The sequence below is a fragment of the Saccostrea echinata genome, unplaced genomic scaffold (assembly GCF_033153115.1).
Source record: "Saccostrea echinata isolate AGI-Se365-2 ecotype Australia unplaced genomic scaffold, CSIRO_AGI_Sech_v1 ptg000034l, whole genome shotgun sequence".
Taxonomy (NCBI): domain Eukaryota; kingdom Metazoa; phylum Mollusca; class Bivalvia; order Ostreida; family Ostreidae; genus Saccostrea; species Saccostrea echinata.
Genome location: NW_026889783.1, coordinates 281,686 through 294,782, shown reverse-complemented (window position 1 = coordinate 294,782; position 13,097 = coordinate 281,686). Strand labels below are relative to the sequence as shown.

Sequence of the window (13,097 nt, the reverse complement as noted above, 5' to 3'; positions counted from 1 at the left end):
ACTTTGAAGAAAATCCATGGGTAACTAACTTCACATCATTATGTGAAATCAGAGACATTTTTGTGAGCATTTTCAATTACTTAAAAGCTGATTTTCAGAACCTGAGGATTGGACTACCTTAAGGGGGAGAAAACTAAGAATTAGTGAAAATTTTTATGACAGCTTTCAAAAATCTTCTTCTCAAGAAACACTGGTCTAGAAAGCATCATTACATAGTGTAGATTCTAATTTGTTTATATCGTAACTCTCGAGTCATGGGGATGGAGCCGCAATAGGGAATATAATTTTTACATAGGAATGTAAAAGGAAAAATCTTTATAACACCTCTTCTTAAGAACCACTAGGCCAGAAGAGTTGAAACTTAAATGAAAGCTTTATTACACAGGAAAAGAGAGGAAAAATCTTTAAAAATCTTTTTCTCAGAAAAAGCAATGGCATGATTAGTCGTAATGATATGGAAGCATCCTCAGGTAGTATAGATTAATGTTCGTTCAAATCATGACCCCTGAGTTAGGATAGGATCAAATTGGATGACCAAAATTTATATAGGAATATAGAAGAAAAAAAAAATCTTTAAAAATCTTCTCTAGAACAACAATGACATGATTAGTCATACTGATATGGCCTCCCCAGGTAGTGTAAATTAACGTTTGTTCAAATCATGAACCCAGGGGTTGGGTAGGGCTACAGTAGGTGATCAAAGTTTTAGAATATTTAGGATGAAAAAAATCTGCTGATGATGAACAGCAGGGCTGTAGTGTCTCAGGTGAGCATTGTGGCCCATGGGCCACTAGTTAATTTTTTGATAATTTATGGCATTGTAATAGGTGTAAGTGAATGTAGTGAAATTAGCGATTTGAAAATGAAAATTAACATGTAAGTAACTTATCAAAATAAATGGATTTGTAATGAAGACAAAATATTATAGGCTTTTTACCCTTTAACATGGCTCATGAAGAAAATTAGCTAATAGTCTATGTACATGAAGGTTTTATCATTTTGTAGGTATGACTTCTTTATTGTGTCTCAGCATGTGAGACAAGGCACTGTCTCCCCCACTCACTACATCTGTGTTCATGACAGTATTGGGATGAAACCCGATCATCTTCAGAGGCTTTCTTACAAAATGACACATCTGTACTACAACTGGCCTGGTACTGTCCGAGTACCTGCTCCATGTCAGGTATACATACATGTACACTGTTTTATGATTGTATGAAATTGTGTTATTCAGTACACAGAATGCAAAAAATTCTGTATTACTTGTAGATATTGATAATAGCTGAGAAAATTGAAAACATGGTTTGTCTTTCAAGTTCTTCCAATCCAGTCAATGTCCAATCAATGTTGTACCTGATATGAAGGTCTCATTTCTTTTTCAGTATGCCCACAAGCTGGCCTATCTGGTGGGACAGAACATCCATAAAGAACCCAGTGCTGAACTGTCAGACAGATTGTTCTTCTTGTAAATTACATGTACTTCCATCAAGATTCAGGGAGGCTTAAGAAAAGGCAGCAATTTAGATGATATCAGTGTCTGAATTTTGTTTTCTTTTGTTTCAGCAAAGTAGCTGAAGGTACATTAGTTAGGTGAAAAATAGTGAAAGCTATTTGTTTACATGGTTCCTTAATGGCAGTTCCTGTCTGTGTTATTTTGTAAAGGATACTTTTAGAACCTAGCTTTTACATAGACATTGTAATGTGTTTGTTCTTGTTTTTTTTTAAAGCTCTAGGTAAAGTCCCTTGCAGCACTGCCAGTAACTTTTTTTAAATATTATTGTGTGGATACATGTATTTTAATTATATTTTCTTATACTGTTTATTAAAGAAAATATAATAGGTTGTGAAAAGAATACTATGTACATCGATTTGCTAGCATATGTTTTCCTAGATTTGATCTTCATTATGTACACTACTTTCTAAACCCAATGTTTTCATCCTAGAATAAAGTAAATTGAACTTCAGACATTGACACTGGAATACCATGGATATGTTAAAGTGATTTGGAAGGCCCATCCATTCACTATTTTTTTATTTATATATTGTAACCTCCATTTTCAAACCTTTTGTTATAATGATCTTGTCAAGCTCAAGATAACAAGGTCTGGCTGTAACAATTGAACAACTTGCAATGTTCTTTTTTTAGTTCACCTGAGCCGAAGGCTCAAGTGAGCTTTTCTGATCACATTTTGTCCGTCGTCCGTCTGTAAACTTTTCACATTTTTGACTTCTTCTCAAGAACCACTGGGCCAATTTTGACCAAACTTAGTACAAAGCGTCCTTGGGTGAAGGGGAATTCAAATTGTTAAAATGAAGGGCCAAGTCCCCTCACAAGGGGAGATAATCAAGAGAAGACAAAAATAGGGTGGGGTCATTAAAAAATCTTCTTCTCAAGAACCACAGGGCCAGTAAAGCTGAAACTTATATGGAAGCATCCTGGGGTATTGTAGATTCTAAATTGTTCAAATCATGACCCCTGGGGGTAGGGCGGGGCCACAGTAGGGAATACAAGTTTTACATTGAAATATATAGGAAAAATCTTTAAAAATCTTCTTCTCAAGAACCACTGGGCCAGAAAAGCTGAAACTTATGTGGAAGCATCCTGGGGTAGTGTAGATTCTATTGTTCAAATCATGACCCCCGGGGATAGGGCGGGGCCACAATAGGAAATACAAGTTTTACATTGAAATATATAGGAAAAATCTTTAAAAATCTTCTCAAGAACCACTGGGCCAGAAAAGCTGAAACTTATGTGGAAGCATCCTGGGGTAATGTAGATTCTAAATTGTTAAAATCATGACCCCCGGGGGTAGGGCGGGGCCACAATAGGGAATCCAAGTTTTACATTGAAATATATAGGAAAAATCTTTAAAAATCTTCTTCTCAAGAACCACTGAGCCAAAAAAGCTGAAACTTATGTGGAAGCATCCTTGGGTAGTGTAGATTCTAAATTGTTCAAATCATGACCCCCAGGGGTAGGGCGGGGCCACAATAGGGAATCCAAGTTTTACATTTAAATTTATAGGAAAAATCTTTAAAAATCTTCTTCTCAAGAACCACTGAGCCAAAAAAGCTGAAACTTATGTGGAAGCATCCTTGGGTAGTGTAGATTCTAAATTGTTAAAATCATGACCCCCAGGGGTAGGGCGGGACCACAATAGGGAATCCAAGTTTTACATTTAAATATATAGGAAAAATCTTTAAAAATCTTCTTCTCAAGAACCACTTAGCCAGAAAAACTGAAACTTATGTGGAAGCATCCTGGGGTAGTGTAGATTCTAAATTGTTAAAATCATGACCCCCGGGGGTAGGGCAAGGCCACAATAGGGAATCCAAGTTTTACATTGAAATATATAGGAAAAATCTTTAAACATCTTTTTCTCAAGAACCACTGGGCCAGAAAAGCTGAAACTTATGTGGAAGCATCCTGGGGTAGTGTAGATTCTAAATTGTTCAAATCATGACCCACGGGGGTAGGGCGGGGCCACAGTAGGGAATCCAAGTTTTACATTGAAATATAAAGGAAAAATCTTTAAAAATCTTCTTTTCAAGAACCACTGAGCCAGAAAAGCTGAAACTTATGTGGAAGCATCCTGGGGTAGTGTACACTCTAAATTGTTCAAATCATGACCCCGGGGATGGGGGGGGGGGCACAATAGGGAATCCCAAGTTTTACATTGAAATATATAGGAAAAATCTTTAAAAATCTTCTCAAGAACCACTGGACCAGAAAAACTGAAACTTATGTGGAAGCATCCTGGGGTAGTGTAGATTCTAAATTGTTCAAATCATGGCCCCTGGGGGTAGGATGGGGCCACAATAGGTATTACAAGGGGGGAAGTCTGGTAATGAACAGCATGGCCAAAGTTACTCAGGTGAGCGATGTGGCCCATGGGCCTCTTGTTTTTTTTTAAAAAAAAAAAAAAAAGAAGAAGCTAATTATGCATATATTTCTCCCAGTCTTCTTCTCAAATGTCTTTTTATTCAAATGTATATTTCTGTTTATTTTTAGCTCACCTGAGCTGAAAGCTCAAGTAAGCTTTTCTGATCACCCGTTGTCCATACATCCGTCTAGCTGTCTGTCTGTCTGTCCATCTGTAAACTTTTCACATTTTCAACTTCTTCTTAAGAACCATAGGGCCAATTTTAACCAAACTTGGTACAAAGCATCCTTGGGTAAAGGGAAGTTTAAATTGTTAAAATGAAGGGCCAAGCCCCCTTCCAATGGGAGATAATCAAGAAAAGACAAAAATAGGTGGGGTCATTAAAAAATCTTCTTCCTAAGAATCACTGGGCCAGAAAAGCTGAATCTTAAGTGGAAGCATCCTGGGATAGTGTAGATTCTAAATTGTTCAAATCTTGACCCCTGGGGGTAGGGCGGGGCCACAATAGGGAATCCAAGTTTTACATTGAAATATGTAGAAAAAATCTTTAAAAGTCTTCTTCTCGAGAACCACTGGGCCAGAAAAACTGAAACTTATGTGGAAGCATCCTGGGGTAGTGTAGATTCTAAATTGTCCAAATCTTGACCCCCAGGCCCCAATAGGTACTTCAAAAAGGGGGGGGGGAGGGGAATCAGGTGAAAAACAGCGAGGCCAAAGTTACTAAGGTGAGCGTTGTGGCCCATGGGCCTCTTGTTTGTATGCATAATCTCAAGCACTCCACTTACAAATGTTTGCTGAAAGCAACCATTGTTAACCATACTTACTGCTGGTGAGAATGTTTAATGTATATTCATACTTCACTGTACATTGCTTTATTTTGTCATTTAGACATATTTGTATAATTTTGATGTACCTTGAAAGCAAAGTAAACTGGTATGGCAGAGTCAAATGAACACTTCAAAAGGGCAAGCCTAAGTTAGGTGCTTTAGTATCGTAAGATACATCCAACACCAAATGAAGTTATTCTAAACTTATATTTAGTCCAATTCAAACATAAGTATAAAATGTGGTTGATTTTCTCAAAAAGAATGAATGTGGATACTTCACATTAACTTCAGAATGTATTCTTTCAGATCTCTGTAAGAAGTTGAGTAAGTATGTCTATTTGAATCACTGGAATATAGTGCATGGAAAGCATATTTATCGAGTTGATGAATACATGTACATCTAAATGGCCATCAACTGAGCATTTATTTCTAAAATTCCATGGGCTGATACAGTGTACATGTACAAGCCATAAGATTCATCCACATTCAAATTCATTGCTCTACCCAACCAATTTATATTGCTTTGGCTTTACCATTTTCAAAATTTATATACACTTGTACATTGTAATAATGCAGTTTTAAATCTAGTCATGGCAGCTTATTAAAACAAGCTGTGTAGTTCAGATGGAGGTTGGTGAATCTGTTCTCATAAACTTTTCTGCAGCACAAAGGGTTCTCTTTATCTTTTGCCTAATGAAGTTGACAGCATACTTGATAGTATATTCAGTTTGAAGGATCTTTTTAAAAAAATTGGACAAAGTATTCAATTTTTAGGACAATGTTTATGGATATATGGATGTTTTACTGTAGATTAATTCTTTCAAAGATAAGCAATTTTATGTTGGAGGAAATTCAATACCTCAGTTGTTAAACAGTTCTTTTACTATTGTATTCACAAGAACTATTAAATGTATGTAGGCAAATAATAATTAATAGGGGCATTATTCATTTAATTTAGAAAAGTTGCTGAAGATTTAGTTGTGAGCATATCACCTTTAAAAAAATCATGTAAAGCGCTATGATTTTTGTCATTTGTCAGAACTCATTTATATTGCATAAAGACTATGATGCAATTAGTGTTTTCATTTTTTAGTGTACTCAAAGATGTAATAAATTGTTGATTATATTTTTCTTGTTTTTTTAATCCCCAACTCGGAACATTATTGAAGATGGAGGTGAAGATATTTAGTCAAAATACACTAAAACCTGATAATAAGTAAATTGTTAATTCACCTAAATATGCAGTTAGTGGATTGAATTTTAGTAATTTATTCTCTTAAGTTTACCTATGTAAACTATTCATACAAAATCTTCCCCTTGGCTCATTTTGTCTTATTCACCAACAGAGTGCCTTTAAGTGAAAGGTATACAGTGACCTTGATCAAAGTTTTTTTGATTTAAAAAAAAATGTCAGCATAGGTGTCTGTAAAATCCTTGTGCATAGCAAATAGTTCCCCTTAGCCGAGTCTGGATCATCACATGGAACATATTTTCTCCCCTTTACCCAGAGGTCTCTGCAAAGTAATTTTCAATTAGACTAAAATACTACGAGTGCCTTTATGTAATCAAAAAAATTGCAGCATATGATACGCCTGTCAAATACCATTCAATTATTATAAACAGTTGAGTCCAAGGAAGAAAAATATATCAACCTTGTTATAAAGATTTCAATGATTTTTCCATTCATAATGTTTGATGTGCATTTCCTATGGTGTAATTATTAATTAGCACCGATACATGTATTACATCATATATTTCTCAAAAGGCTGTGTTTAAAAGAGTTTATACAAATGCCCATCTGCGGCTTTGTATTTTTTATGAATGATGAACAATGCTACAGCCTAATAAAACATTAAAACACTAATCATTATGTTTATTCTTTAGACTCTTACTCGGACAGGCTTTGCCTCGGTTAATATTGATATTATTCTGGTGAATAACAAACCTTATTATATACCCAACTGTTTGTCACTCAGTTTTACTGTTGAATTTATGCAATTTATGACGGTGTGATCCGACGTTCCGGATCACCACACTGTGGATTTCTGAATCCATATCACCCCTCTCTGAAACTGATGACGTAGTACACAGATAAATGACGTTTTTATTCTCGCGCTTCAAAAAGTTCCTTGAAAAAATGGTTTGTTTAATGTATAAAAGTTATGTAATTTATCCAAAAAGTTACCTTTTATTACATTTTGCTAGTTGTAAAGGGGTACATAATAAATTTATCATTATAACAGTAACTTGATCCGAAGAGCCGTATCACGTCTCGTTGACAGGCGCGGATCATCAGATCAAACTCGACGCTTCGCGTCTCGTTTGATCTGATGATCCGCGCCTGTCAACTTGACGTGATACGGCTCTTCGGATCAAGTTACTGTTATAATAATATATATATATTCACCACCAAAAAGAGTCCATAATTGTATATTTTATTCAATATCAAATTAGTATTAATTACTTTAACCATATTTATTTTGACCTGCAGCTATAAGTGAACCATGTAGGTCAAAACATATCTTTGTAGTCATATGAGAAATAAGTTTTAAGCACAGATTGTAATGGCCCTGCTAAATATCTTGTATCAAATTATATTTCAAACAAACTAAGGGCAAAAAAACAAACAAAACAAAACAACCAAATGTTGAGAATATTTACTATCAAATAAAAAGTAAAGGATAGTCTGGCCTGCTGCCCATTTTTGCTAAAACCAAACAACAAACATTCACTGAAAATCAGTTTTTATCAAGAAAGCTAGTCACATGTAACACTAACATAATATACAACTGAGATGCAGGGGAAAAGCTAAGGTTACATTAGTCTCTGTCCTGAACATTTAGTTGAAATTTCAAAGCATTTTTCTCCTTTTGTAAAATATCTTGATGACTGAATTTTTAATTTTCAGTCTTTAGTCTTCCGCATTTTGTAGAATCAATGCTACCACACATCCACGTAGCTAAATCTTGGAATGTCTAATGCCACACAAGGCTTCAGAAGGAAGGCATCGCTAGCCAATAATGACTGGTTGTTGAACAATCAGCTGTTTGAGTCAGACTCGTGACTTTCACGGATGGATATTTCATGGTCCAGTCGTTCTTCTAATGCTGTTATGTAGTCAGCGGGTAAGTCCCTCTCCTCTCCGATTTTCTGGGCTATGGCACTTGCACTGTCATTCTGTTGTGATATATACCAAATCGGTTAATATTTGAGAATTAAAATGAAGAGCTATTCACTTTTACAATAAAAGTTAAAATTACTGCTCTGTTTACCAGTAAATATTGGATGATATATGAAAAATTGAAGAAGCTTACCTATACAATTGTAAACTATAAGTGAACAAAGTTTTATACAAAATAAATGTTCAAGATGATTATTGGTAATGCATAAATTTCTTAAATATTCTCCATTTAAAGGCCAACACATGCATATAACAAGGATGTCAAAGAGTACACTGTTAACCAGGCATTTATTCAAGTATGGAATACTAAAATCAGTACTCTGTTACACAGGTGTAATTTTTTTATATTTCAGAGTACATGTATTTGTTAAAAACTTCAATAATATAAATAAAATACTGAGTATTCATTTGTCCACTTATATACAGTAATTATCATCACTTACACCAGTTAATACTCCATTTATAATTATGTGTATAGTAATTGATATTTTTTGTATTTATTTAATATATGTACTATAAAGTTATTTTCATTGGGCTTGAGGTTTCTTCCATTATTAGTATGTATATGAATTTAAAAAATCATTGATGGGGGCTTAATTGGTTCCAATAAAATTAACAAACTTAAATTGTATATACATTTTTAACAAGTACTCAGGTACTTGATCAGAAAATCTGATTATCAAATATTGGTATTGACCAATAAGACATCCCTAGAACATAATAATCTAGAGAAGCTAGAATGCATCCTTGGAAGTATTATTCATAAATGTTTGATGCAGGTAGACATATATTTAACAATCTGCTCCTAAAACTTTTGCCTTGAAAATAAGACACTTATTAGCATATATCCCTAGATGCATTATCGATAACAATGCAAATATGGTCAACATAAGTATCTAAGTCAGAATGCTGATGGACCTGTTCCAAAAACTTGAACCTGGTCTTTGTGTAGAAAATATAGGTCAGTTACAGCATCTGAAGCAAATCTGATTGTATGCATCTTTGAGGAATTACCCATGCAAGTCTGGTCTAGGTAGAATTATTTTACCTGCTCTGAAGATTTTAAGCTGGTCAGTTACACGTATCTAGGAAATTTAGATTCAGACACAGCATCCACAACAAAAGCACTCCTCCATTGATGTATCATACCTGCAGGATTAGTCTAGGTAAGAGTATACAACCTGGAAATTTGACTTGCCCCAAAAACTTTACCCTTGGGATGCCAACAGTACAGCATAAGCATTTGCCCAGATCAGCTAAAATCTTTATTTATAGGAAAATAATCAGGCTGAAGTAAATGGATACCTTACACACAGAGGTCTTGTATATAGAACCATCCTTATCTTCAAATTCCAACAGAAAAATTTCTGAAAAGAATTGAATACTTAAGTGTAGATGAAGTAAGATGGAACATTTTTCTGTTGCTGATAAATTGGTAACTGCCAAACTTCATGCTTATATCATTAATACTCATTTCCTATTACTTTTAAAGTAAGTACATGTACAAGCCAATGCAATGAACAAGCAATTTCTCAGCATACTGGAAAGTACAACAGTACAATGTGACAATTAATGTTCAGCACATACATGTTGCTTTTTATTTTTTGCTTTAAAAACTGTCACTAATTTTTTAACTCAACTTTGCTGGCTGAAAGTGTTTCAGATACATTTCTCTCCTCACAAACCCTTGGCCTATTGAGCCATTAGTTTTTGACAAGATACTTGGTATTTTCACATAATTTTAAGAGATGTTGGTTTACAGTATTGATTTTAGTTACGGTTACCTTTCAACTTTGTAGGTGGGATATACACATTAAGATCAGGTTTCTTTGCTTTACTTTGCCTATGTCTTGGTTTCTCATTAAGTTTAGCTTTCACTTCCTTATCATATGTATCTCTAAAAGAGAAAAAAGAATATGCAGATTAATTAAAATAGTCCACAGTGCTGAGTAATTAAAGCTTTTTTTTCCCTAAACATGCTAAAGATGAACATACTGGTATATTAATGAATAGTCTACATTTACAGTCCATAAATTTGTCATTCCCCTTTGATATAAAAATTAGATGAAGACCTGTGCAAGCACAAGAAATAAAATTGATGCCCAGTTGACAATGCAATGACATATTTTTCAAATTTGTTTGTATTGAAAATTTAATGAAAGTCATTTTTACATTAAGAAAATTTATTTAAATTCACTTCAGCTGCAGTTCTGAAGCTCCCTGGTCTGAAAAAGCTGGGATCGACAACCAGAGAAGTACAGTGGCAAGACTATTTGGTCCAACGCTATTCGTGCAGATGTCAAGTAAGAGAGTTAATGATAGAGGTCTGAAGTATATTTTTAAATCTCCGTTGAGGTAAAAATTTTGGAGAGATAAATCCAGAACAGAGTGCAAATCTTTTGTGCAATATATATACAGTTTTTCATTTGGGTGGCACTGTAGCTCTCCGGTCTGTCAGTATTTAGAATTTAGAACTGTCTGGATTGCCGGAATTTGTTGTTTTGAATCAGGTTTTAGAATTTGCACTTGGTTCTAGGCATGTGAAAGCAAAGTTTGAAAAAGTGTTAAAATATCATGTTTTAGGAATTATTTGCAAGATGTGAAGGTTTTTACAGTAAGTAATCAATGTTCCGAGATGTCCGGTGCATAAAATTCAGTGGGTGCAGCATCGTTTTAAAAAAACAAGCCATCTAAACAAGCGAGTGGAGCAGACACCATCACTGAGCCTGCATACCTTTTTTTAACACAGGTCTGTACAATCACTAGATTAAGCTATGTAGCTTGAATTACCTACATAGCTTTATTACCTACCTGAAATAGCTTTATTTAGCTACTAAATCAAACTTCTTTCTTAAATTAGCATTTTCCCCAGAATGTGCAGAAAATTGCACTTTGATGCAGAGATAATTTTCAACTTTGAACTCATCTGAAAACAATTCATGAAAAAATCACTCTTGGAGATGTGTCTTTTTCTGCACAATTGCAATGAATGTTCTAAAAGTTTTGGGGCTATATACAACAGTTAATTTGTGACCTAACAGTTACTTCTTGAGTGAAATAACAAAGAAAACCAGTTTTTGTTAACATGAGCACAATGTGAAATAATCATACTTATCCACGCCTCATCACATACAAGGTGGTGTACAGTAACTCAAACAATGGAAATACATATTTTCCTTAAAAGTGTTCAAACCCAGCAATGTTAAAACTATCTCTGCTTTAGAGTGCTCTTTAAATAATACCTAGAATATTTACTTGCAGACTCTTTGTATTTTTAAAATAAAAAGAAGAATTGCAGGGCTCTTGATTCTCTATAATTGGGGCCATTGAACGGCCCCATTCCCAACGCAAAACATAGGTAATCAAAGATTATGAAGCTCACCTCGACGAATGTTATCTATAAATAAGGCAAATTTCACATCATATTTTTTTTCTAGTTAGGGAACATCCCAAGATCAATATCCTTGCAAGTTTGGTTTAAGTAGGACTTGTAGTTACTTGAAAATAGACCTGCTAAAAAAACTTTTAACCTGTTTAGTAATCAAGAAAATTTTGGTCAGTTCCAACATCCAAAGCAAGTCTGGAAGTTTTCATCCTTAGATGCACCATCTATGCAAGTTTAATCATAACAGGCCATAATATTACATAGCTACACCAAAAAAATTACCCTGGTCACTCATCTGGATAATGTAGGTCAGATTCAGAATCCAAAGCAAGTCTGGTAGTGTCCATCCCTAGATACATCCTCCATGCTAATTTGGTTAAAATATGGCTAAAATTCACTCATGTTGAAAATCTAGGTCAGATCCAGCATCCGAAGCAGGTTGGTTAGTGTCCATCCCTAGATGCATCATCTATGAAAGTTTGGTCCAGGTAGGGCTTACAGTTACTTGGGAACGGGACTGCTCCAAAATCTAAACCCGGTCTCACATGTGGAAAATCTAGCTCAGATCCAGCATCCAAAGCAAGTGTGGTAGTGTCCATCCATTGGATGCATCATCAATGCAAGTTTGGTCAAGGTAGGGCTTATACTTACCTGAGAACGGACCTGCTCCAAAAACTTTAACCTGGTCACTCATCTGGAAAATCTAGGTCAGATCCAGCATCCGAAGCAAGTGTGGTAGTGTCTATCCCTAGATGCATCATCCATGCAAGTTTGGTCAAGGTAGAGCTTATAGTTACTTGGGAATGGACCTGCTCCAAAAACTTTAACCTGGTCACTCATCTGGAAAATTTAGGTCAGATCCAGCATCCAAAGCAAGTGTGGTAGTGTCCATCCCTAGATGCATCATCCATGCAAGTTTGGTCCAGGTAGGGCCAATAGTTACTTGGGAATGGACCTGCTCCAAAAACTTTAACCTGGTCACTCATCTGGAAAATCTAGGTCAGACCCAGCATCCGAAGCAAGTGTGGTAGTGTCCATCCCTAGATGCATCATCCATGCAAGTTTGGTCCAGGTAGGGCTAACAGTTACTTGGGAATGGAACTTGCTCCTAAAACTTTAACCGGGACGCTGACGCTAACGCCGACGCCAGGGGTATAGCATAAGCTCATCTCGACTTCGTCGAGGTGAGCTAAAAATGTACCTTTTTCCCAAAAGCAAAGTGTAAATTTCCCAATTCTTTTATCATGTTTATGGCAAAATATTTTTTTTTTTAATCTTAATCAATGAAACTTAATCACCAACAAATGAGAGTGAAAAAAACTAATTCTGTGTTGAACTGTATAAATTAGTGCATGTCACCTATATATGTAAGCTGATTCGGCTTCGATAAGGAACCACGTTTTCCCAATTTTCCCCAAAATGACGAAAATTTTCCTAATTGGAACGGCCCCGGCCCCAGTCCCTAAAAGTGGTGAGAGAGCCCTGAATTGTGAAAACTTGCCTTGAAACAGCTAAATAAAGCTACCCGAGGTAGGTAAATAAAGCTACGGTAGGTAATTTTAGCTACGTAGCTAAATGTTCTGATTGTTTTGGACCTGTTACATATCAATAACGTACAGTACAAGACCAAAGTACCTGTGGCTGTGTTCAGAGTTCATAGGACTATATTTTAACGACAGAAGGTTCTTCCTAGTGGTCATTGCTATTATCTAGAATCAAAAATAACACTTTTTACCTGGACACTTGATTTTGTATAATACTTTTCATAAAACCATGTTTCATATCAAGCTTTGATCGAACGCCAGCAGCCATTTTATCTT

General features: G+C 35.3%; 2 protein-coding genes across 2 annotated transcripts in view; one reads left to right on the top strand and one right to left on the bottom strand.

The window, feature by feature from the left end:
* Positions 1–2,144, top strand: part of LOC133199464 (piwi-like protein 1) — a 39,495-nt gene extending 37,351 nt beyond the window's left edge. Inside the window, exons 20-21 of the mRNA XM_061335267.1 lie at positions 1,006–1,183; positions 1,383–2,144. Coding sequence (XP_061191251.1) covers positions 1,006–1,183; positions 1,383–1,469 — 265 coding nt within the window. The 3' untranslated portion in view covers positions 1,470–2,144. The remainder of the gene's footprint in view (positions 1–1,005; positions 1,184–1,382) is intronic.
* A 5,208-nt stretch (positions 2,145–7,352) lies between these two features.
* Positions 7,353–13,089, bottom strand: LOC133199326 (UPF0561 protein C2orf68 homolog). Its single transcript, XM_061335136.1, has 4 exons — positions 13,013–13,089; positions 9,677–9,789; positions 9,198–9,259; positions 7,353–7,888 (listed from the first exon to the last, which is right to left on the bottom strand). The coding sequence occupies exons 1-4, from the start codon at positions 13,087–13,089 to the stop codon at positions 7,751–7,753; spliced, it is 390 nt and encodes a 129-aa protein (XP_061191120.1). The 3' UTR covers positions 7,353–7,750.
* Between the last annotated feature and the right edge of the window lie 8 nt (positions 13,090–13,097).

Coding starts and splice junctions, on each gene's coding strand:
- LOC133199326 (XM_061335136.1), bottom strand. CDS start 13,089: ATGGCTGCTGGCGTTCGATCAAAGCTTGATATGAAACATGGTTTTATG. Junction 9,260..9,676: donor CCCACCTACAAAGTTGAAAG/GTAACCGTAACT, acceptor AATTCTTTTCAG/AAATTTTTCTGTTGGAATTT. Junction 7,889..9,197: donor ACAAGACCTCTGTGTGTAAG/GTATCCATTTAC, acceptor ATATCACAACAG/AATGACAGTGCAAGTGCCAT.